The sequence below is a fragment of the Amblyraja radiata genome, chromosome 4 (assembly GCF_010909765.2).
Source record: "Amblyraja radiata isolate CabotCenter1 chromosome 4, sAmbRad1.1.pri, whole genome shotgun sequence".
NCBI classification, from domain to species: domain Eukaryota; kingdom Metazoa; phylum Chordata; class Chondrichthyes; order Rajiformes; family Rajidae; genus Amblyraja; species Amblyraja radiata.
The window spans coordinates 50103584-50127324 of NC_045959.1; the positions used below are offsets into that span (position 1 = coordinate 50103584).

Below are 23741 nucleotides of genomic sequence, written 5' to 3' on the forward strand. Positions count from 1 at the left end.
GATTCTAAATAATTCTTCAAAAAAAATCAAAATTCACTGTTCCTTCCATTGTGGTTTTGAGGCCTATTTGTGGCCATGCTGGATGCCAGAAGAATTTCTGTTCAATTCTTTACAAGGTTCTTAATCCTTTTTTATATGATCACTCTGGAAAGTATATTCTACATTATATTCTTCACTGATGGACATGTGCAAGTACATTTAAGAATTGCGCCATTCTACATAAAAGGGAAATTTTCACATAACGTACATGATTCACACATTGTCTCAAAAACATCATGAAAGAATCCAGCTTTCAGAACAACTAATTTGACCCATGTGCAATAGTACTCACTGGACATTTTTAACCAAATATTAACCTATTAATTATTTAATTTTAGACATCTGCATGACACTTTACCTGAACATGACTGATCTAAGTACTAACTGTGCTAACTGTCTGAAGAAGGGTTTCGGCCCGAAACATCACCTATTTCCTTCGCTCCATACATGCTGCTGCACCCGCTGAGTTTCTCCAGCATTTTTGTGTACCTACTAACTGTACATAGTTTAGTTAAGTTTAGTTTAGAGATACAGCATGGGAAACAGGCCCTTTAGTCCACTGAGTCTGCGCCGACCAGTGATCCCGTACACTAGCATTATCCTACACAGACTAGGGACAATTTACAATTATATCAAGCCACAGCTTAAGAATAAGGAGTAAGCCATTTAGAACGGTGACGAGGAAACACTTTTCCTCACAGAGAGTGGTGAGTCTGTGGAATTCTCTGCCTCAGAGGGCGATGGAGGCGGGTTCTCTGGATGCTTTCAACAGAGAGCTAGATAGGGCTCTTAAAAATAGCGGAGTCAGGGGATATGGGGAGAAGGCAGGAACGGGGTACTGATTGGGGATGATCAGCCATGATCACATTGAATATTGAATGGCGGTGCAGGCTCGAAGGACCGAATGGCCTACTCCTGCACCTTTTGTCTATTGTCTACTGTCAATTAGCCTACCAACCTGTACGTCTTTGGAGTGTGGGAGGAAATCAGAGCTCCAGGAAAAAACCCACACAGGTCACGAAGAGAACGTACAAACTCCGTACAGACAGCACCTGCAGTCAGGATCGAACCCGGGTCTCTGGTGCTGTAAGGCAGTAACTCTACCGCTGCACTATGGTGCCACTACATACTGTATAGATTAGTGCGGTGTTCATGTTACTAAATGTACGCAGACAAGAAACAGCTACACTTAGAGAATCCATGCAGCCCAAAATAAAAACAGAACTAAGGAAAACATTATCCCCTTAACAATTTAGATGAACTGAGATTGAGTTTGAAGTTTTCTATCAGGAGTATGGTGGTTTAAGAGGTACCTACCCTTCTCTCGTCTGTTGCATAGTGCGCTGTATACCACAAGTTACGTCTCACTTCAGCGGTGACTGTAGAATTACACTCAAGTGCTTCCTTTTGCCCTTCTTCCTCATTTTCATTATTTTCCTCCTCTTGCTTATCCTGTAAGGGCTGTTAAACAAAACAGGATTTTACAAATTAATCATGCAAACACTCTGGCTACAATGAAGAAATAGTCAAACTCGTAACATTTCTAACATACTTTGGTATCTACTGGTTTATCAGAAGACAACTAAGGTCAGTAATGTGCTATCTTTCTTTCAGGTAAAGGCCTCAGAGACCAATCAAACCTCAGGTTGGTCTTCATTGCAAGAGGGATAAGAGTACCAAAGAAGGCAAGACAACTAACTGTGTTTTGATGAATGCACATCGAGCTGTGTTCTCTTTACAAAGGTTTTATTTGCCTCTGAAGAAATGTAGAGAAGGTTCACTGGATTCCTTCTTGGGATGACGAGTCTTTGTAGGGTGGAGTTTGGATGATTAACAGATAATCTTATTGAACATATAGGGTAGATGCTGAGAGGATGTATTTGAGTGTGGGTGATTCCAGAATAAAGAGATGGCCATTTAGGACTGAGATGAGGAGTATCTTTTTTACACATAAAGTGGTGGCTATATGGAACAAGCTGCTGGAAGAGGTAGTTGAGGTAGGTACAATCATAACATTTCAGAGACATTTGGCCAGGTACTTGGATAGGACAGGTTGTGAGGGTTATGGGCCAAGCACGGGCAGGTGGGGTATGGAGTAGATGGGGCATGTTGGGCGACGTGGGCAGGTTGGGGCAAAGGGCCTATTTCCACACCGGATGACTATGACTCGGACTTTTGTGTCCTTGGGCAAGACACTTCACCCACCTTTGCCTGTGTGTGAATGTGTGTGAATGTGTGTGAGTGATTGGTGGTGGTCGGAGGGGCCGTAGGCGCAGATTGGCAGCCACGCTTCCGTCAGTCTGCCCCAGGGCAGCTGTGGCTACAGAAGTAGCTTACCACCACCGAGTGTGACTGAGGAGTGAATGAATAATGCGATGTAAAGCGCCTTGAGTATTAGAAAGGCGCTATATAAATCCCATCCATTATTATTATGACTGTGGGAATTTATTTTCTCCAAGGTTCTGCATCCTTTACATTTTTAACCCAGTTGGTCATTAAGTGATTTCAAGATGGAATAGATAGATAGTTGGATTATAGCAGAATCAAAGTTTATGGGGAATGTGGAGCAGAAGGCAATGCTGAGGTTAGACAAGGGCTTTTCATTGTGGAACAGGGTCCTACTCCTGATCCTATTGCTTCTACTCTAAAGCTGAAATTCTGAAAATGGTTCATATGTCACCCTGTTACAGGAAGGATGTGGAAGCATTGGAGATAATGCAGAAGATGGTTACATGGATGATGCCTAGTATTAGCTACAAGGAGAAGTGAGACAAACCCGGATTGTTTTCTCTGGAACATCGGAAGCAGAGTGGAGACCTGATATATAAAATCACAAGAGACAGAGATGGAATAGACAATCAGAACCTTTTGCTCAGGGTGGAAGTAATGGGAGCAGAGAGCGATGCTTTAAGGTGAGGAGCAGTTTAAAGGAGATGTGTGTGGGGCATGTTTGTTTACACACTTGCAACGTGATGTCAGGTGTGGTGGAGACAGGTAAATGATAAGAGGCTTTCAGGTAGACACATGGATGGATGTGCAGAGAATGGAGGCATATCGATTATCTGCAGGCAGATAAGATCAATTCAGCTAGGCATCATGCTCAGCACAAACATTGTAGGCTAAAGGGCCCGTTCCCGTGTGTAGTGTTCTATGTTCTATATCTTCTATGAAAAAAAAAGAGATAAAAAAAGTCTGAGATTGATTAATTGATTGATCGATCCATCGATCGATTGAAAGATGCAGAGTTGAAACAGGCCCTTCGACCAACTGAGCCCACGCTGATCATCGATCACCCGCTCACACTAGTTCTGTTATCGCACTTTCATGTCCACACTGCAGGAAAATTAGAGAGGACAATTAACCCACAATCCTGCATGTCTTTGGGACTTGGGAGGAATCTTGGAGCAGCCGGAGGAAAATCACAAGGCCAGGGTGTGTAGGAAGGAACTGCAGTTTACACCAAAGATCGACACAAAATGCTGGGGTAACTCAACGGGTCAGGCAGCATCTCTGGAGAAAAGGAATAGGTGACGTTTTGGGTCAGGACCTAGTGGGGTACCGCAAGGCTCAGTGCTGGGACCCCAGCTATTTACGATATATATTAATGATTTGGACGAGGGAATTGAATGCAACATCTCCAAATTTGCGGATGACACAAAGCTGGGGGGCAGTGTTAGCTGTGTGGAGGATGCTAGGAGGCTGCAAGGTGACTTGGATAGGTTGGGTGAGTGGGCAAAGGCATGGCAGATGCAGTATAATGTGGATAAATGTGAGGTTATCCACTTTGGTGGCAAAAACAGGAAAGTAGACTATTATCTGAATGGTGGCCGATTAGGAAAGGGGGAGATGCAACGAGACCTGGGTGTCATGGTACACCAGTCATTAAAAGTAGGCATGCAGGTGCAGCAGGCAGTGAAGAAAGCGAATGGTGTGTTAGCATTCATAGCAAAAGGATTTGAGTAAAGGAGCAGGGAGGTTCTACTGCAGTTGTACAGGGTCTTGGTGAGACCACACCTGGAGTATTGTGTACAGTTCTGGTCTCCTAATCTGAGGAAGGACATTCTTGCCATAGAGGGAGTACAGAGAAGGTTCACCAGACTGATTTCTGGGATGTCAGGACTTTCATATGAAGAAAGACTGGATAGACTCGGTTTGTACTCGCTAGAATTTAGAAGATTGAGGGGGGATCTTATAGAAATTTACAACATTCTTAAGGGGTTGGACAGGCTAGATGCAGGAAGATTGTTCCCGATGTTGGGGAAGTCCAGAACAAGGGGTCACAGTTTAAGGATAAGGGGGAAATCTTTTAGGACCGAGATGAGGAAAACATTTTTCACACAGAGAGTGGTGAATCTCTGGAATTCTCTGCCACAGAAGGTAGTTGAGGCCAGTTCATTGGCTATATTTAAGAGGGAGTTAGATGTGGACCTTGTGGCTAACGGGATCAGGGGGTATGGAGAGAAGGCAGGTACAGGATACTGAGTTGGATGATCAGCCATGATCATATTGAATGGCGGTGCAGGCTCAAAGGGCCGAATGGCCTACTCCTGCACCTATTTTCTATGTTTCTATGTTTCAGACTGAGAGTCAGGGGAGAGGGGACCTAGAGGTATGAAAAGATTTGAAAGAAATCAAATCATAATGACGAAACATGGTCAAAATCACACAGGAGAACGTGTAAACTCCACACAGACAGGTCGGGATCGTACCCGGGTCACTGGTACTGTGCGGTCGGTAGCAGCTCTACCAGCTGCACCATTGTCCACTATGAGATGTTATGATCTTCAGGATGGGTAATGGATTGTTAATGTCAAGTTCATGGCTCTTCAAGTCAACAAACAATACAATAATAAGTTCTATACATTATGAACACTGCCCACCGTTACAATAGGCTCTTGAAGCCAGAGACGGATAAGTGTTGCCAAGGTGTAGTACAATAATAACAGCATTATAGGATTAACATGTTGGGGCCAAGACATCTTGGGGTTGGCTATAATCTTCCATGTTGTTGTGCAGTTTGTTTGAATCACTGGCGATACACCAAACAACCTGTTAAAGGAAAGATGATTACCTTATTACCAGGGCCAAAGCTGCAATAATAATGGCATTACAATTATATTTTTAGTGAAAACAACAGAGATATTAAAAAATTAGCAAGGGACACAAAGCAAAATGGTTTCCATTGACAGACGGGTTGAGGAGAAGAGGAAATACAGATTGTTTTAGTTTTAGTTCAGCGATACAGCGCGGAAACAGGCCCGTCGACCTACCGTGTCCGCGCCGACCGGTGATCCTGGCACACTAACACTATCCTATATTCACTTGGGAAAATGTATAATTTTACCAAAGGCAATGAACCAAAAAACCCTTACGTGTTTGAAGTGTGGGAGGAAACCAGAGTACCAGCAGAATGTAAATATTGTATGATTTAGACTTGAGAAATACAGCTTAGAAACAGGCCCTGTGAGCCCACCGAGCTCACGCCGCCCAGCCATTACCCTTACACTAACACCTCTATAAGATCATCCTCCTGCCCTCCAAGGAATAAATCCCTCCAAGCCTGTCCTATCCATGTTCCTGTCCAACTGTTTCTTAAATGTTAGGATAGTCCCAGCCTCAACTACCTCCTCTGGCTGCTTGTTCCATACACCCACTACCCTTTGTGTGAAAAAGTTACCCCTCAGATTCCTATTAAATCTTTTCCCCTTCACCTTAAACTTATGTCCTCTGGTCCTTGATTCACCTGCTCTGGGCAAGTGACTCTGTGCATCTACCCGCTCTATTCCTCTCATGATTTTATACACCTCAATAATATCACCCCTTATCTTCCTGCGCTCCAAGGAATAGAGTCCCAATCTACTCAATCTCGTCCTATAGTTCAGACCCTCTAGCCCTGGCAACATCCTTGTAAATCTTCTCTATACCCTTTCCAGCTTGACAACATATTTTCTATAACATTGAGCCCAGAACTGAACACAATACTCTAAATGCGGCCTCACCAATGTTTTATACAACTGCAACATGATCTCTCAACTTCTATACTCAATACTCAGACTGGTGAAGGCCAATGTGCCTTTTTGACCACATATCTACCTGCGACTCCACCTTCAAGGAACCATGCACCTACACTTCTAGATCCCTCTGCTCTACATTTCCTATAACACGGTGGCCAAAACTACATATAACCATATAACACCATATAACAATTACAGCACGGAAACAGGCCATCTCGACCCTTCTAGTCCGTGCCGAACACATAATCTCCCCTAGTCCCAAATACATGCTTATAGTGGATCTATTTCCGTGGACTTGGGTGGCCACAGAGACCACTCTTTCTACATCTAAATTAAGGTGCCTCTGGCAATACAACCACCCTCAAATAATACTATGGAACTGATGTGCTGCAATGCGTTACAATATAGAGAACTCTATTCTGCACTCTTCCCCTTCATCTATTGTATTTGAATTTGGCTTGATTGCATTTACATACGGTGTAACTGTTCAGTCTGGAGAGCTTGGAAAACAAAGCTTTCACTCTACATTAGTACATGTGACAGTAATAAAACTAAACCTAAACAGTGTCAGCCAAGATTATGAGCTCAATTTTATTATGTAACTTAACAATATGGGGAACAGATGGTGCAACAAGGTTTGCCTTTTTCGTCTTGATCTTTGGTTTTTCATTATACAGCGTGGAAACGTGCCCTTCGGCCCACCGAGTCCATGCCAACTGGTGATCCCCATACACTATCACTATCCTCCACACGAGGGACAATTTATTCATTTGTACCGAAGCCAAATTAACCTACGAACCTGTACGTCTTTGGTGTGTGTGAGGAAACCTGGCATCCAGAGTAAACCCACACGGTCACTGGGAGAACGTATAAACTCCGTACAGACAGCACCCGTAGCCAGGATCGAACCCGGGCCTTTGGTGCTGTAAGGCAGCAACTACCGCTGTGTCATCGTGATGCCCTTTGGTTCCAACTCTAATGTCTGTGCCTTCCCTCCCCTGAACAATCAATTAATGATCAGCGGAATAAATTAACCATTTATTGCATCAGTCATAGCAGATATGGTGTTAAACTTTCAAATGAAAAATTTAACCCAGGGGAACAGTAAAACCAGTCATGCATAAAAATAAAATGGCAACTCTGCTGTAGAAAACCTCTTTCCAGATGAATTTATGTACAGTGCCAAGAACTTTACTATATTCATATTTAAGAAAGACTATTAACATTTATTGGCCTCATTTGCGCCAAGAAGTACTGATTCACCTGGGCCTATTGAATATTCGGAGAGCAAAATGAAAACGATTACGTGAGCCTGCTCCATTTTCTGTTCTTTATTCAATGTTGAAAATTTGTTGGCTCCATTTGGAATTTTTACCTGTCTGATTGACTGATTGATTGACTGAAAGATACAACATAGAAACAGGCCCTTCAGCCCAGCCTTCTTCAGACCCAAAACATCACCTATTCTTTATCTCGAGTGATGCTGCCTGACCTGCCGAATTACACCATCATTTTGTGTCTATCTTTGGTATAAACCAGCATCTGCAGTTCATAAGTTCGCAGGTTCTAGGAGCAGAATTAGGCCATTCAGCCCATCAAGTCCACTCCGCCATTCAATTTATGGCTGATCAATCGTTCCCTCTCAACCCCATTCTCGGGGTGGGAGATTGCAACCTTCACGTGGTCCGCCCAAGAAGAAGAAGAAGAACCCCATTCTCCTGCCTTCGCCCCATAACCCCTGACACTCTTGCAAATCAAGAACCTGCCAATCTCCACCCTAAAAACATCCATTGACTTGTTCCTGTGCATGTGTTCAAGAAGGAACTGCAGATGCTGGAAAATCGAAGGTAGACAAAATTGCTGGAGAAACTCAGCAGGTGCAGCAACATCTATGGAGCGAAGGAAATAGGCAACGTTTCGGGTTTCGGCCCGAAACGTCGCCTATTTCCTTCGCTCCATAGATGGTGCCGCACCCGCTGAGTTTCTCCAGCAATTTTGTCTGCCTTCCTTCCTTCCTATGCTCTGGTTGTCTATCAATCCCTCTCATGTATCATTGAAGATCTTAATCAAGTTTCTGTCTTTAACAAATCTGTTTTGGCTTTCATTTGTTTGCTGGCAATTATTTTGTTTTTCACCAGTAAATTTTATGGCAGATTGACATTGGCTATTTTAGGATTAAGAGATTGCCACATTAATGTTCACTGTAACAAAGGGCGGGACAGTGGCGCAGCGTTAGAGTTGCTGCCTTACAGCGCCACAGACCCCGGTTCGATCCTAACTATGGGTGCTGTCTGTGTGGTTTGCTTGTTCTCTCTGTGGCTTTTCTTTAGGTGCTCTGGTTTCATCCCACACTCCAAAGACGTATAGGTTTGTAGGTTAATAGACTTCTGAGAATTGTAGGATAGTGCTAGTGTACGGGGTGATCGCTGGTCGACTTGGACTCGGCAGGCCGAAGGGCCTGTTTACACACTGTATCTCTAAAGTCTAAAGTGTGCAGGATGCAAAAGTAGGATAACATAGAACGAGTGTAAATGGGTGATCGCTGGTCAGCGTGGACTAGATGGGCTGAAGGGCCTGTTTTCATGCTGTATCTCTAAAGTCTATAGTCAAAGACATACTGTTGCTTACCTTGCATAAAAGTCATCCGGTGGAACGAGCTCCTGCAAGAATTGCAACTGGTAAAGGTAGAGTCCAATTAAGTGTCCTGCACTGAATATGGCCATTAACACACACAGGCAGCTGAATATCAGCGGATCAAACTGTTTTCCGCAGGACCACCATGTACACAACCCCAAAAACACAAAGAAGTATACACCTGAGGTTAGAGATGGTAGCGTTATACCTGCAGACCAAGAAAGACAAATAAGCCATCAATGGAAATACAAGGAACTGCAGATGCTAGTTCACATAAGTCGACACAGTTGCTGGAGTAACTCAGCGGGTCAGGCAGCATCCCTGCAGAACATGGATAGGTGACGTTTCAGGTCGGGACCCTTCTTCAGACTTCCCGTCACCTATCCATGTTCTCCAGGGCTGCTGCCTGACTCGCTGAGTTAAATAGGACATCTGAATAAATGGAGAGGGAGAAAGCTGAGAGTGAAAGATGACGGATTCTTAATCAGTTATGTACTTCTGAAAATCTACATTCATTACATGTTTAAAATGGAGCAAAGGAATTTAGAAAATTATTTGTTTACAAACACTACAAGGCTGTGGATTATAATCCTATGCATACAAACCTGTTAAACCAAGTAAAATGGTGACAACTACTTTTCCAGTGGTTGTTATAATATTGCCAACAAATTCTTTTAATGATGATGCGTATGCTGCTATCCTGCGAAGAACATTTTGCCGAGTTCCCCCTTCCATTTCTTCAGCCATGTTTGTGACCTCAAAATCTTCCTCACAAATTAATGCTTCATCGAGTTCAAGCTTTTCTTCTTCCTAGAAGGAGTAGAAGAAGAACATTTTGGTCAACTACAGCAATTTCTAATTGTTCCAATTCCCAGGGCTCTAATCACAGTTTAAGTTTCAGTTTGCACAGTGTGGAACTAAACCTTGCCAAGCACAAAGTTTTATAGATCGAGCAAAACACAAAGTGACGGAGGAACTCAGTGGGTCAGGGAGCATCTGGGGAGGAAATGGACGGGGGATATTTCTGATCGGGATCCTTCTCCAGTCTGACCTGGAACGTCACCTGTCCAGCCCCTCCATGGATGTTGACTGACTTCCTCCAGCACTTTGTGTTTTATTTATGATTCCAGCATCTGCAGTTGCTTGCATATCCAACCTTTAAAAAATTAATCTCTCTCTATCTGAGGAAGGATGTGCTGTCGTTGGAGAGAATCTAGAGCAGGTTTACAAGAATGATCCCAGGTATGAGGAGAGTTTGAGGGCACTGGGCCTGGAGTTTGGAAGGGTGAGGGGGGACCTCATTGAAAATTACTAAATAGTGAAAGGGTTGGATAGAGTGGATGTGGAGAGGATGTTTCCACTAGTGGGAGAGTCTAGGACCAGAGGCCATAGCCGTGGAATATAAGGACGTACCTTTAGAATGGAGACGAGGAGGAATTTGTTTAGTCAGAGGGTGCTGAATCTGTGAAATTCATTGCCACAGACGGCTGTGGAGGCCGTCAATGGATATTTCTAAGACGGAGATTGATAGACTCTTGATTAGTAAGGGTGTCGGGGGTTATGGGGAGAAGGCAGGAGAATGCGCTTGAGAGGGAAAGGTAGATCAGCCATAGATTCACCAGGTTAATTCCCAGGACGGCGGGACTGACATATGATGAAAGAATGGATTGACTGGGCTTATGTTCACTGGAATTTAGAAGGATGAGAGGATATCTTATAGAAACATATAAAATTCTTAAGGAATTGGACAGGCTAGATGCAGGAAAAATATTCCCCATGTTGGGGTGGTTCAGAACCACTTTCTGTTATTTGCACTTTACCAGTTTATTTATTCATGTGTGTATATATTTATATCATGGTATATGGACACATTTATCTGATTTATAGTAAATGCCTACTATTTTCTGTGTGCTTAAGCAAAGCAAGAATTTCATTGTCCTATACAGGGACACATGACAATAAACTCACTTGAACTTGAACTTGAACCAGTGGTCACAGTTTAAGAATAAGGGGCAGGCCATTTAGGACTGAGATGAGGAAAACTTTTTCACCCAGAAAGTTGTGAATCTGTGGAATTCTCTGCCACAGAAGGCAGTGGAAGCCAATTCATTGGATATATTCAAGAGAGAGCTAGATTTAGCTCTTTGGGCTAACGGAATCAAGGGATATGGGAAGAAAGCAGGAACTGGTTCTTGATGATCAGCCATGATCACACTGAATGGTGGTGCTGGCCTGAGAGTCCAAATGGCCTACTCCTGCACCTATTTTCTATGTTTCTATGTTTCATCCAGGTCAAATTCCCTCCAACAACTGTGTATGCTGGGGGAATGTGGGATTTCATGTTAGACAATAGACAATAGAAAATAGGTGCAGGGATAGGCCATTTGGCCCTTCGAGCCAGCACCACCATTCAATGTGACCATGGCTGATCATTCACAATCAGTACCCCATGCCTGCCTTTTCGCCATATCCCCTGACTCCGCTATCTTCAAGAGCCCTATCTAGCTCTCTCTTGAAAGTATCCATAGAACTGGCCTCCACCACCCTCTGAGGCAGAGAATTCCACAGACTCACAACTCTCTGTGAGAAAAAGTGTTTCCTCATCTCCGTTATAAATGGCTTACCCCTTATTCTTAAACTGTGGCCCCTTTGTTCTGGACTCTCCCAACATCGGGAACATGTTTCCTGCCTCTAGCGTGTCCAAACCCTTAATAATCTTGCATGTGTTGATAAGATCCCCTAACATCCTTCTAAATTCCAGAGTATACAATCCCAGCCGCTCCATTCTCTCAGCATATGACAGTGCCGCCATCCCGGGAATTAATCTTGTGAACCTACGCTGCACTCCCTCAATAGCAAGAATATCCTTCCTCAAATTTGGAGACCAAAACTGCACACAATACTTCATGTGTGGTCTCACTAGGGTCCTGTACAACTGCAGGAGGACCTATTTGCTCCCATACTCAAGACCTCCTGTTATAAAGGCCAACATGCCATTTGCTTTCTTCACTGCCTGCTGTACCTGCATGCTTACTTTCATTGACTGATGAACAAGGGCCTCCAGATCCCATTGTACTTCCCCTTTTCCCAACTTGCCACCATTTAGATAATAATCTGCCAACCTGTTTTTGCTACCAAAGTGGATAACCTCACATTTATCCACATTAAACTGCATCTGCCATGCATCTGCCCACTCACCCAACCTGTCCAAGTCACCCTGCATTATCATAGCATCCTCCTCACAGTTCACACTGCCACCCAGCTTTGTGTCATCTGCAAATTTGCTAATGTTACTTTGAATCCCTTCATCTAAATCATTGATGTATATTGTAAATAGCTGCGGTCCCAGCACCGAGCCTTGCGGTGCCCCACCAGTCACTGCCTGCCATTCTGAAAGGGACCCGTTAATCCCTACTCTTTGTTTCCTGTCTGCCAACCAATTTTCTACCCATGTCAGCACTATACCCCCACTACCATGTGCCTTAAGTTTGACAACTAATCTCCTATGTGGGACCTTATCAAATGCTTTCTGAAAGTCCAGGTACACTACATCCACTGGCTCTCCCTTGTCCATTTTCCTGGTTACATCCTCAAAAAATTCCAGATGATTAGTCAAGCATGATATCCCCTTCATAAATCCATGCTGACTCGGACCAATCCTGCTACTGCTATCCAAATGTGTCGCTATTTCATCTTTTATGACTGACTCCAGCATCTTACCCACCACCGATGTCAGGCTAACTGATCTATAATTCCCTGTTTTCTCTCTCCCGCCTTTCTTAAAAAGTGGGATAACATTAGCTACCCTCCAATCCACAGGAACTGATCCTGAATCTACAGAACATTGGAAAATGATCACCAATGCATTCACGATTTCTAGAGCGACTTCCTTAAGTACCCTGGGATGCAGACCATCAGGCCCTTGGGATTTATCAGCCTTCAATCCCATCAGTCTACTCAACACCATTTCCTGCCTAATGTGGATTTCCTTCAGTTCCTCCGTCACCCTAGATCCTCTGGCCACTACTATATCAGGAAGATTGTTTGTGTCCTCCTTTATGAAGACAGATCCAAAGTACCTGTTCAACTCATCTGCTATTTCCTTGTTTCCCATAATAAATTCACCTTTTTCAGTCTTTAAGGGTCCAACTTTGGTCCTAACTAATTTTTTCCTCTTCACATACCTAAAGAAGGTTTTACTATCCTCCTTTATATTCTTGGCTAGCTTACCCTCGTACCTCATCTTTTCTCCCCGTATTGCCTTTTTAGTTATCTTCTGTTGCTCTTTAAAAGTTACCCAATCCTCTGACTTCCCGCTCATCATTGCTATGGTGTACTTCTTCTCTTTTATTTTTATACTGTCCCTGATTTCCCTTGTCAGCCACAGTCACCCCTTACTCCCGTTGGAATCTTTCTTCCTCTTTGGAATGAACTGATCCTGCACCTTCTATATTATTCCCAGAAATACCTGCCATTGTTGTTCCACTGTCATCCCTGCTAGGGTACCTTTCCAGTCAACTTTGGCCAACTCCTCCCTCATGGCTCCATAGTCCCCTTTGTTCAACTGTAATACCGACACCTCCGATTTACCCTTTTCCCTCTCAAATTGTAGATTAAAACTTATCATATTATGGTCACTACCTCCTAATGGCTCCTTAACCTCAAGTTCCCTTGTCAAATCTGGTTCATTACACAACACTAAATCCAGAATTGCCTTCCCCCTGGTAGGCTCCAGTACAAGCTGCTCTAAGAATCCATCACGGAGGCACTCCACAAACTCACTTTCTTGGGGTCCAGTACCAACCTGATTTTCCCAGTCTATCTGCATGTTGTAATCTTCCATAACAACCATAGCATTACCTTTACGACATGCCAATTTAAACTCTTGATTCAACTTGCACCCTATATCCTGGCTACTGTTTGGGGTCCCTTTAGGGTCTTTTTACCCTTACAATTCCTTAGTTCTATCCATATTGACTCCACATCTCCTGTTTCTATGTCACCCTTGCAAGGGACTGAATGGTGCTGGTTGACCACCACTATCAAGATTTATACATAGAGAGAAGCCACAGGTGGTGGCACGGATGTTAGTGATGCTCAACGCAACCATTCCCCAGCCAAGGGCAAATAAGGTTAAGTTTATCCTTGAATGTTAGCAGTTCAAGAGTGACTTTCGAAATTCAATTCCGTTGACTTCAGAAAGGTAGTCAAGTTGAAAAATAATCTTTATAAATAAACATAAAGAAGAACTTGTTTCCTGCAAGTTTACTTTTCTTCCTACACTTGGCACAATAAAAGCCAATGGAGCTGAATTACTGGAGTGAGAACATAGGCGATTCTTTATGCAACATTGGCGATTCCTTATACAGTTTGTGATAGAAAAGCGATGATCAGGAATGAGAGTCACGAGTCATACAGTCTTACAGCGTGGAAACAGCTTACCCACGCCGCCCAACATGCTCCATCTACACTAGTCCCACCTGCCTGTGTTTGGCCCATATCCCTCTAAACCTATCCTATCCATGTACCTGTCCAAATTTTTTTTAAGTCATGAGTGTTTAATTGTTAAGAAAGATGCAAACTGCTGGAGTAACTCAGCAGGTAAGGCATCATCTCTGGTGAACACGGATAGGTAAAGTTTTGGGTCAGTACCCTTCAGACTGGTTGTGCTTTGGGTTGGGGTAGGGAAGTATTTAATTGTTATATGTGTCCACAATGGAACAGTGAAATCCTTACTTGCAGCACCATAACAGGCCTGTAAACACAATACTCACAGATAACATTTAACAAACTAAAAAAACCTAAGAGAAAACTTCCTCCCGACAATTTTTGAGGAGCAACATTCTCAAAATTATAGAATAAATTTGTTAATGATAAATCAATATTGCATCCATGTATCTTTGTATCGCTAAGTGAGCGAATGTTTGTTTCATAAACAGCGCTTGATGAACAGTCGTTAAAAGATTCTCGTCGCCCAAAAATTTCAGCCTTAAGCTTGATATTTTCTTAAGAGATTTCTTCAGAGTCACTCCAATTGTCTGCAGCAATTTAACAATATCACGCACATGGAAAGGGTATCAGTGGCTCTCTATGGATATAATGGCACCTTGAATGACATTCCCTACATCTAATGTTTAGTGAAAAAACAGAAATGTATAAATGAATAATTGAGATCAGCTGCACTCTGTGGAGTTTTTCTATCGGTCTTGTTACCATAACTACAAAATTGTCGGACGAAGTTAAAAAAAAAATCTTGTTAGGGCAGAAATAACAAAATGCTGGAGGACTTCAGCGGGTCAGGCAGCATCTGTGGAGGGAAATAGACAGGTAATGTTTTAGGTTAGGAGTGGAGCACAGTGGCGGCACAGTGGCATAGTGGGGAAGGGGCACTTGGGGTTGGCACAGTGGTGCAGCGGTAGAGTTGCTGCCTTACAGCACCAGAGAACTGGGTTCAATCCTGACTACGGGTGTTGTCTGTACGAAGTTTGTATGTTCTCCCTGTGACCGCATGGGTTTTCTTTGAGTGCTCCAGTTTCCTTCCACACTCATAAGACGTGCAGGTTTGTAAGGTATTTGCCTCCAGTGAAATTGTATTTTGTCCCTAGTGTGTAGGATAGTGTTGCTGTATGGGGTGATCGCTAGTCAGTGTGTACTCGCTGGGCCATATGGTCTGTTTCCACTATGTATCTCTAAAGTCTAAAGACCCTTATTCATTCTGGAGCGAAGAGGAGATAGCTGGTAGAAAGAGGTGAGGGGGAAGGGGTGAGAGAGGGATGGTGATGGTCAGAAAAGCTGGAGGTGGTTAGTGGAAAAGACAGAGATCTGCAAATGATGGAATCTGATAAGACAGGAAGATGAGGAACAAAATGTGTAGGAAGGAATTGCAGATGCTGGTTTACACCATAAATAGACACAAAATGCACGTGTAATTCAGGATGCATCTCTGGAGAAAAATAGGTGACGTTTTGGTTCAGAACCCTTCTTCAGGTGGAAAGTAGAGAAGGAATAAATTGGAGGTGAGAAAAGGCCAGAACAAATCAGGGCCGGCCACAGATGACCTCAGGAAGGGTGGAGCCCATAATGACCCATTGTTGGCTGGGAAAGGTGTGATAACGAGAGGGATACAAAGGATGCAAACATTGAATCTGGTAGGACCACTAGGGTGGGAGAGAGGAATGGGCAGGTAATGCAGGAGTTACTTGAAATTAGAGAAATCAACGTTCATACCACTGGGTTGTAAGCTGCTCAAGCGAAATATGAGGTGCTGTTCTACCAGTTTGCCTGTGGCCTCACAATTTTTATCAATATTCATTTTAAATGATCGATTATTACTGAGATCTGTATAACTGAAGGAATTCTGAGATTTGTCACTAACATAAAAATTCAGTCAATGGGAATAATATTGCACTCACTCTATGTTCCTACATTTTTGCAATTATTATTCATAATGATAAGGTCATTTAAATTATGTTTTCTATATACACGACATGCGTATGAATTTAATGAAAAAGCCTAATTCCTTCCTGCGATTGACTCTCAACTCTCTAGAATTAGTTCTGAAATTAATCTTATCTGATTATGTAAATTAACAACACTGATCTTAACTGTAAGCTTATAATAACTGTAACCATAATTCTAAAGTTATTGGTCAATTATCATGTTCATGTTCATCAATTATCAATTATCATGTTCATCATGATATCACGTTCATCATGGTGGCAGAGGATAGAGTTGCTGCCTTACAGGGCAAGAGACCTAGGTTCGATCCTGACTACAGGAGCTGTCTGTACGGAGTTTGTATGATCACGTAGGTTTTCTCCATGTGCTCAAGTTTCCTCTCACATTCCAAAGACGTACAGGTTTGGAGGTTAATTGGCTTCACTAAAGATTGTAAATTATCCCTGTAGTGTAGGATAGCACTAGTGGACAGGGATCGTTGGTCGGCGCGGACTCAGTGGGCTGAAGAGCCTGTTTCCGCACTCTATCTCTAAACCAAACTAAACTGAATCATTCCTTTGCCGTATTTTTGAACTGCTTATTATTTCCTGTATTCAGCAGTTTGTGTGGATCCTGGCAAGAAGAGGTAAAACAAATACTATTGCAATTCAAAGTGTTGATATAAACAGTTCGTAGAGACACACTTCAACAATATTTACTCAAAGACATAGACTGCATGGCAAGTGCTGAATTGATTCTTTCATGAGGTAATGTGAGATGGTAACTGATTCATCTGATGCCTTGATGAAGATTCACTAAAGGGATCAATCACAACATTCTTGTAAACTGGTTAAAAGGAATGGTCCCTCTCTGTGGCACCACAAAAATAGATTGTACCCTATCCTTCCATTGACAAAACATCACAAAAGAGTCAGTGTTTAGAGATACAGAGACACAACGTGGAGACAGGGCCTTCAGCTCTCCGAGTCCACGCCAACCAGTGGTCACCTGTACATGACTACCCTACACACTAGAGACAATTTACAGAAGGCAATTAACTTACAAACCTGTATGTTTTTGGAATATGGGAGGAAACCAGAGCACCTGGAGGAAACCCACGGGTTTACTGGGAGAACGTACAAACTCCGCACAGACAGGATCTGTAGTCAGGATGTAACCTGGGTCTCTGTTGCTTCCTAGTGTATTTAAGTGTATATCCCATTTAAAGACGGTCTTGATTTAAATATTTGTTTCTGAAAAAAGAATCCAATATGTACCTTGCTTCAGTGAAATTACAATTAGTATCTATTTCTTTATTGCTCTGACAAATGAAGGTTAAATTCCAATTTCAGTACTACAAGGATCTCTGGCACTATAAGGCAGCAACTCTGCTGCTGAGCCACTGTGCCGTCCTGATTATCATCCTACTGCCTTTCCATTTTTCGTTATGACATTGAAGGAGCCCATTTAGTTTAGTTTAGTTCAGTTTAGAGATACAGCGTGGAAACAGGCTCTTCGGCCCACCAAATCCACGTCGACCAGCGATCCCTGGACACAAACACTATCCTACACACTAGGGACAATTTATAATTTACAGCAGCCAATCAACTTACAAACCTGTACATCTTTGGAGTGTGGAAAGAAACCAGAGCACGTCACAAGGAGAATGTACAAACTCTGTGCAGACAGCACCCGTAGTCAGGATCGAACCCGGGTCCCTGGCGCTGTAAGGCAGCAACTCTGTGCCGCCCACTAATTTGGACAACTAATTGTTTGTATGGATACCATTTACTTCCTTCAGGATTATAAAGAGCCCAGTAAAATTTATATTCAGTTCACACATTTCTAAAAGAGAAGACACGGGACTTTAAGTCTTCTGATGCAAGTGACAATCTTTGACATGGGTAATCTATGACTGTTAACTGAGATTTGTCCATGGTGGCCAGATTAGCCACCATGTCGGAGAAGTGTTTGAGCTCAAACAGTTTAACATATCCCAGAAGCAACTTAACCAAGATCCTGCAAAGAGTGACAATATAACAGTGGCACAGCAGTAGAGTTGCTGCCTCATAGCGCCAGAGACCCGGATTCGATCCTGACCATGGGTGCTGTCTGTACGGCATTTGTTAATTCTCCCTGTGACCACGTGTGTTTTCTCCAGGTGCTCCGGTTTCCTCCCACACTCCAAAGGCGTACAAGTTTGTAGGTTAATTGGCTTTGGGGAAAATTGAAAATTGTCCCTAGTGTGGGCTGAAGGGCCTGTTTCCGCACTGTATCTTTAAAGTCAAAAGTCTAAACTGGAAAATTGAGAGGCTGTGAATCACACATCAGAATCCATTCTTGATTTTCCAATTCATGTTCCTCTGAGCCATGATCTGCACCAGAACTCACAAAATATACCGTGTATCTTGGTTTAGAGAATATAGTGGAAAAGGAAAAAAGAAAAAATGTCATTCTTTGCTTCATTTCCTTGGTAGAAAGTATTATATGCTGACTTGGTAGTGTTGTTCCCGAATAATACATACTAATCAAATCCACTGGATGGCAGAATAGTCAAACCGATTCAGTGGAGTGCCACTTGTGTTTCGTAAGCAATAGGCCTTAGTTTAGCTTAGTTTAGTTTAGAGATACAGCATGGAAACAGGTCCTTTGGCCCAGAGTCTACGCCGACCATCGATCATCTGTTCACATCAGGAAATGCACACGGTCACAGAGAGAATATTCAAACTCCACACAGACTGCACCCGAGGTCAGGGTCGAACCAGGGTCTCAGGTGCTGTGAGGCAGAGGCTCTACCAGCCGTGACACTTACACCTTACTTACTACTTGGTGGAATAGGGACAGACAGTAACAACTAGCGATTATTTACTTATTAGGATGTTGGATGCCTGTACATAAATGCACTCAACTGAAGATCCTAAAACTACAATAGGTTTCTACATATTCAAAGCTTGTAGCTTTGCCACCGCAAATCACATCATTAAGTGATTCAAGCTGGAGAGGGTGCAGAGAAGGTTTACGAGGATATTACCAGAATTCAAGGGCCTGAGCTATAAGGGGAGGTTGAGCAGAGTAGGACTGTAAGGGCATGTCCCAGTGTACGAGGTAATTCAAGAGTAATTCAGTGTACGAGGTAATTCTCCCGAGTTTCCCCTGATTTGAACTCGGAGAATTACGGTAATAGCCGTTCGTAGGTACTCGGGGCTCTCGTGGATATTTTTCAAAGTGCTGAAAAAACTTCACGAGTTACCGCGTTTCCCGAGTACCTGCCGTTAGACATCCACGAACTCCCACTTAGCCGCTACGTACATTCTACGTACTTACCACGAGTTTGATTTTTATTAAACTCGGGAGAGCTCTTGAATTACCTCGTACAGTGGGACAGGCCCTTTACTCTTTGGAACGCACAAGGAAGTGGGTGATCTTAGAGTGTACAAAATCAAGAGAGGACTAAATGGGGTAAATGGGAGAATCAAGAACCAGATGACATAGGTTTAAGGTGAGGGGGAAAAATGTAATAGGAACCTGAGGAGTAACCTTTTCACACAATGTGTGGTGGGTGTATGGAATGTACAGCTGCAGGAGGTAGTTGAGGCAGGGACTGTCGCAGCGTTTAAGAAACAGTTATGCAAGTGCATGGTGGATAGGACAGGTTTCGAGGGATAAGGGCCAAATGCAGGCAGGTGGGACTGGTGTAGTGTGGGCAAGTTGGGCCCATGCCGTTTTGACGGCGTATGACTCTAAATGAGTCCAGTTCTGAACGCACGGTACTGTAGGATTGCACAGTGTGGAAGAAAACATGAAATGACTGATTTGGTCAGGATTTGCTGGAACTGAGTGCTAATCCTGTTTGGTATCGGTTCACATTTTCCAAACCAAAGTTGGCTTCTAGTGTGGAAACCCTGCTTCTGCCAAGGATGTGAGTGACAGCGGACTAAGTCAATGTTAAAGGCATCGTGTTGTTGCACTAAAGCCAACTAATCGCCCCATTCTCTATCATTTTCAGCACCTTTGCACACAGGTGGGAATCTAGGTTGGACAGTGACTACAGCTCTGAAAGACAAAGCACTAATATTTAAATGGAATCATCATGTTCATGTGATAGGCAAAGAATTAGACTATTCGGTCCAACAAGTCTACTCTGCCATTCAATCATGTCATAGGATCAAAATTAGGTCATTCGGCCCATTAAGTCTATTCCGCCATTCAATCTTGGCTGATCTATCTTTTCCTCTCAACACCATTCTTCTGCCTTCTCCCCAAAACTCCGGACACCCCTACTAAACAAGAATCTGTCAATCTCCGGCTTAAAAATATCCATCGACTTGGCCTCCACAGCCGTCTGGGGCAATGAATTCCACAGATTACCCCCCTCTGACTAAAGAAATCCCTCTTCTCCTTCCTAAAGGAACGTTCTTTTATTTTGAGGCTATGGCCTCTGGTCCTAGACACTAGTGGAAACATCCTCTCCACATCCACTTGATCCAGGCCTTTCACTATTCAGTAACTTTCAATGAGGTTCCCCCTCATCTTTCTAAACAGTCATATCGTCACAGAGTCATGCAGCACAAAAACAGGCCCTTCGACCCACTTGCCAATGCCTACCAATATGCCCCATCTAGGCTAGTCACACCTGGCCACGTTTGGCCCAGATCCCTCTAAATTTTTCCTGTCCAATGATTAGGAATCAGGAAACTTTAAGTGCGCTCCATGTAATATTTACATTATGTGTAGGAAGGACCTGCAGATGCAGGTTTACACCGAACATAGTCACAAAGTCTGAAAGTCTCAATGTCTTGAAGTCACAAAGTCTTGAGTCTGAAGAAGGGATCTGACCTGAAATGCCTATTCCTTTTCTCCAGAGATGCTGTCTGACCTGTTGAGTTACTCCAGCACTTTGTGTCTATCTTTAATATTTTCATTAATTGGGACTGAAAAAATATCAAGGGTTTAGCATTATTATTCCATCATGGGTACAACATTTCCCAATGGTGTTGTAACGCATGAAGTCCCTTAAAATATACCTTATTATGGAAATCAAACCTGCACCTTTAGTTACCATTGTTCTGACATTGAATAGATAAACACAGATTGTTGCTTTTTGAAGCTGTTTGATGAGTTGCTGTCTGAGTTCCAAACACATTTTTTTCATCATATTAAAGTGGACATTGTAATACTGGTTCATAGCCCAGAGTGCCATGTCCATGATACCAGTGACTTACTTTAAGTGGTAAGCTTGCATTAAACCAAATCTGTCTGGACTAGTGCCATGTACTTGCTCCATAATCCTCGACTGTAGAATTGGGTGGAAGCAGATTAGTTCAGTAGCAAATGTAATCTATACAGTTTAAACACAATAGTTTTCTTTGGCTTTATTAGCTGGCCACTGGATATTGCATGTTTCCATTGCACACATTTTAGATCCAAGAAAAATGTTACTATTATATTGGAAGGGGTGGTCAGAGATGGATTGCTATGGCAAGTTCATACAAGACATCGGTGAGGCCGCATTTGGAGTATTGGGTCCAGGTCTGCTCGCCTTATTATAGGAAGGATGCTGTTAATCTGGAAAGAGTGCATGAGAGGATTATGAGGGTGTTACCAGGATGCTATGGGGAAAGGTTGGGCAAGTTAGGAGTTTAATCCCCGGAGCGCAGTAGACCGAGGGGTGAAATGCAGGCACTAGCTTAGGTGGGGCATTTTGGTTGGCATGGACAAGTTGAACCGAGGGACCGGAGCCACCGGAGCACCGTTCCAGCCCCGAGCCAGATCGCCCTCACGTGAGTGCCGTTCCTCCCTCGAGCTGGGCCGCTCCGACGGGAGCGCCATTCTTCCCTCGAACTGGGCCGCTCCGACGGGAGCGCCATTCCACCTCGGGCTGGGCCGCTCCGACGGGAGCGCCGTCCCACCTCGAGCTGGGCCGCTCCGACGGGAGCGCCATTCCACCTCGGGCTGGGCCGCTCCGACGGGAGCGCCGTCCCACCTCGAGCTGGGCCGCTCCGACGGGAGCGCCATTCCACCCTCGAGCTGGGCCGGTCCGACGGGAGCGCCACAGCCCCTCACGGGAGAGTCTCAGCCCCTCGCCAGGCCGCCCACACGGGAGCACCACAGCCCCTCACGGGAGCACCGTTCCAGCCCCGAGCTGGGCCGCCCTCACGGGAGCGAGCCCAGGGTGAGTCCTGACTGGCTGCCTCCGGAGTCTCGAGATCGCCAGCTCCGCCATTAGGCCTCAGCGCAGACGGAGGCAGAGAAGGGGGATACGACAAAAAAGTCGCATTCCCCCGAAGGGAGAGACAGCAAGCCCCGTTTCAACCCCCCACCCCCCCTCCCCACATAAACACAACCTAAAAACCAAAAACTTAACTAGACAAAACGAAAAAAAACAACATAAAAAAGTAAAGTCAAACAGACTGCAGGCGAGCCGCAGCCGTTCACCAGCGCCGCCACTTCCGGATACATTTAGGGATGAATAAAATGACAGAGAATTACATGAAACGGCAAAGCAAAGTAGACCGTAGGGTGTAGAATATGAAACTGGGATAACACAACTGGTGAACAATGGTCGGTGCAGACTCAGTGGGTCAAAGGGCCTGTTTCCATGCAGTTTCTCTAAACTAAACTAAATTTAAATAAAATTGAGGTTTAGATTGAGATAACCAAAACAGTTAAAGGGCACGAGGTCCTAGGTTTAAGACATTAGGCATTGCAATCCATTAGGTAATTCAATCCAATTGGGTTCAGTAGAATATTCTATACATTTACATGCACTTTATTTTAGAAAGGAGGTTAAGGATATATGTATAAAAGGTAGCAAAGCAAATGAGTGATTTTAATCTATTTATGGACTTGCAAAAATAAAATAATAATTAAAAACAGTACATGATAAATCCCCGGAATATGTACAAGATGTTTTATTAGAATAGTACATTGAGGAGCCAATTAAGGAACAGGCTGGTCTAAAACGGGAACTGTGCAGAAACAGGCCCTTCAGCCCACAGAGTCAACATTGACCAGCGATCACCCCATATGTTAACACTATCCTACGCATTAGGGACAATTTTCCAATTTTTACCAAAGCCAATCAAGAAGGGTCTCGACCCAAAATGTCACCCATCCCTTCTCTCCAGAGATGCTGCCTGTCCCGCTGAGTTACTCCAGTATTTTGTGTCAATCTACAAATCTGCCGTCTTTGGAGTGTGGGAAGAAATCGGAGAACCTGGAGAAAACCTACCCGGTCACGGTGAGAACGTACAAACTCAGTACAGACAGCACCCGAGGCCAGGATCAAACCTGGGATTCTGGCAATGTAAGGCAGCAACTCTGCCCCTGTGCCACCGTGCCGGCCAAAGTTAACGTTGGACATTGCTAATTCACTATGAACTGTGGAACCAGTTAAGATTCAATAACCTCTGAAGACTCGGAAGTCACATTACCAACAGTGGATTTTCAATCCAGATTTATTTAATTACAAATTTACAATCCCCGGTGCCACAGGAAGGGTGTGGGGGAGAGTAGAAAGGGAGTGAGAGTGGGGATGTGGGAGGGAAGGAGAAGGGAGTTGTTGGCGGATGGATAGATGAGCTCCTCTTCCCACGTCAATGGTCTAGATACATACAG

At 43.8% G+C, this 23741-nt stretch overlaps 1 protein-coding gene across 6 annotated transcripts in view; it reads right to left on the reverse strand.

Annotated features, from left to right (window-relative positions):
* The window catches only part of piezo2 (piezo type mechanosensitive ion channel component 2), a 499687-nt gene that overhangs the window by 133681 nt on the left and 342265 nt on the right, over positions 1 to 23741 (reverse strand). For all 6 annotated transcript variants that reach the window (XM_033019396.1, XM_033019395.1, XM_033019392.1 and 3 more), the window contains exons 6-9: positions 9293 to 9497; positions 8682 to 8895; positions 4920 to 5088; positions 1357 to 1500 (exon numbers count right to left, since the gene is read on the reverse strand). In XM_033019396.1, the coding sequence (XP_032875287.1) occupies positions 1357 to 1500; positions 4920 to 5088; positions 8682 to 8895; positions 9293 to 9497 (732 nt within the window). The remainder of the gene's footprint in view (positions 1 to 1356; positions 1501 to 4919; positions 5089 to 8681; positions 8896 to 9292; positions 9498 to 23741) is intronic.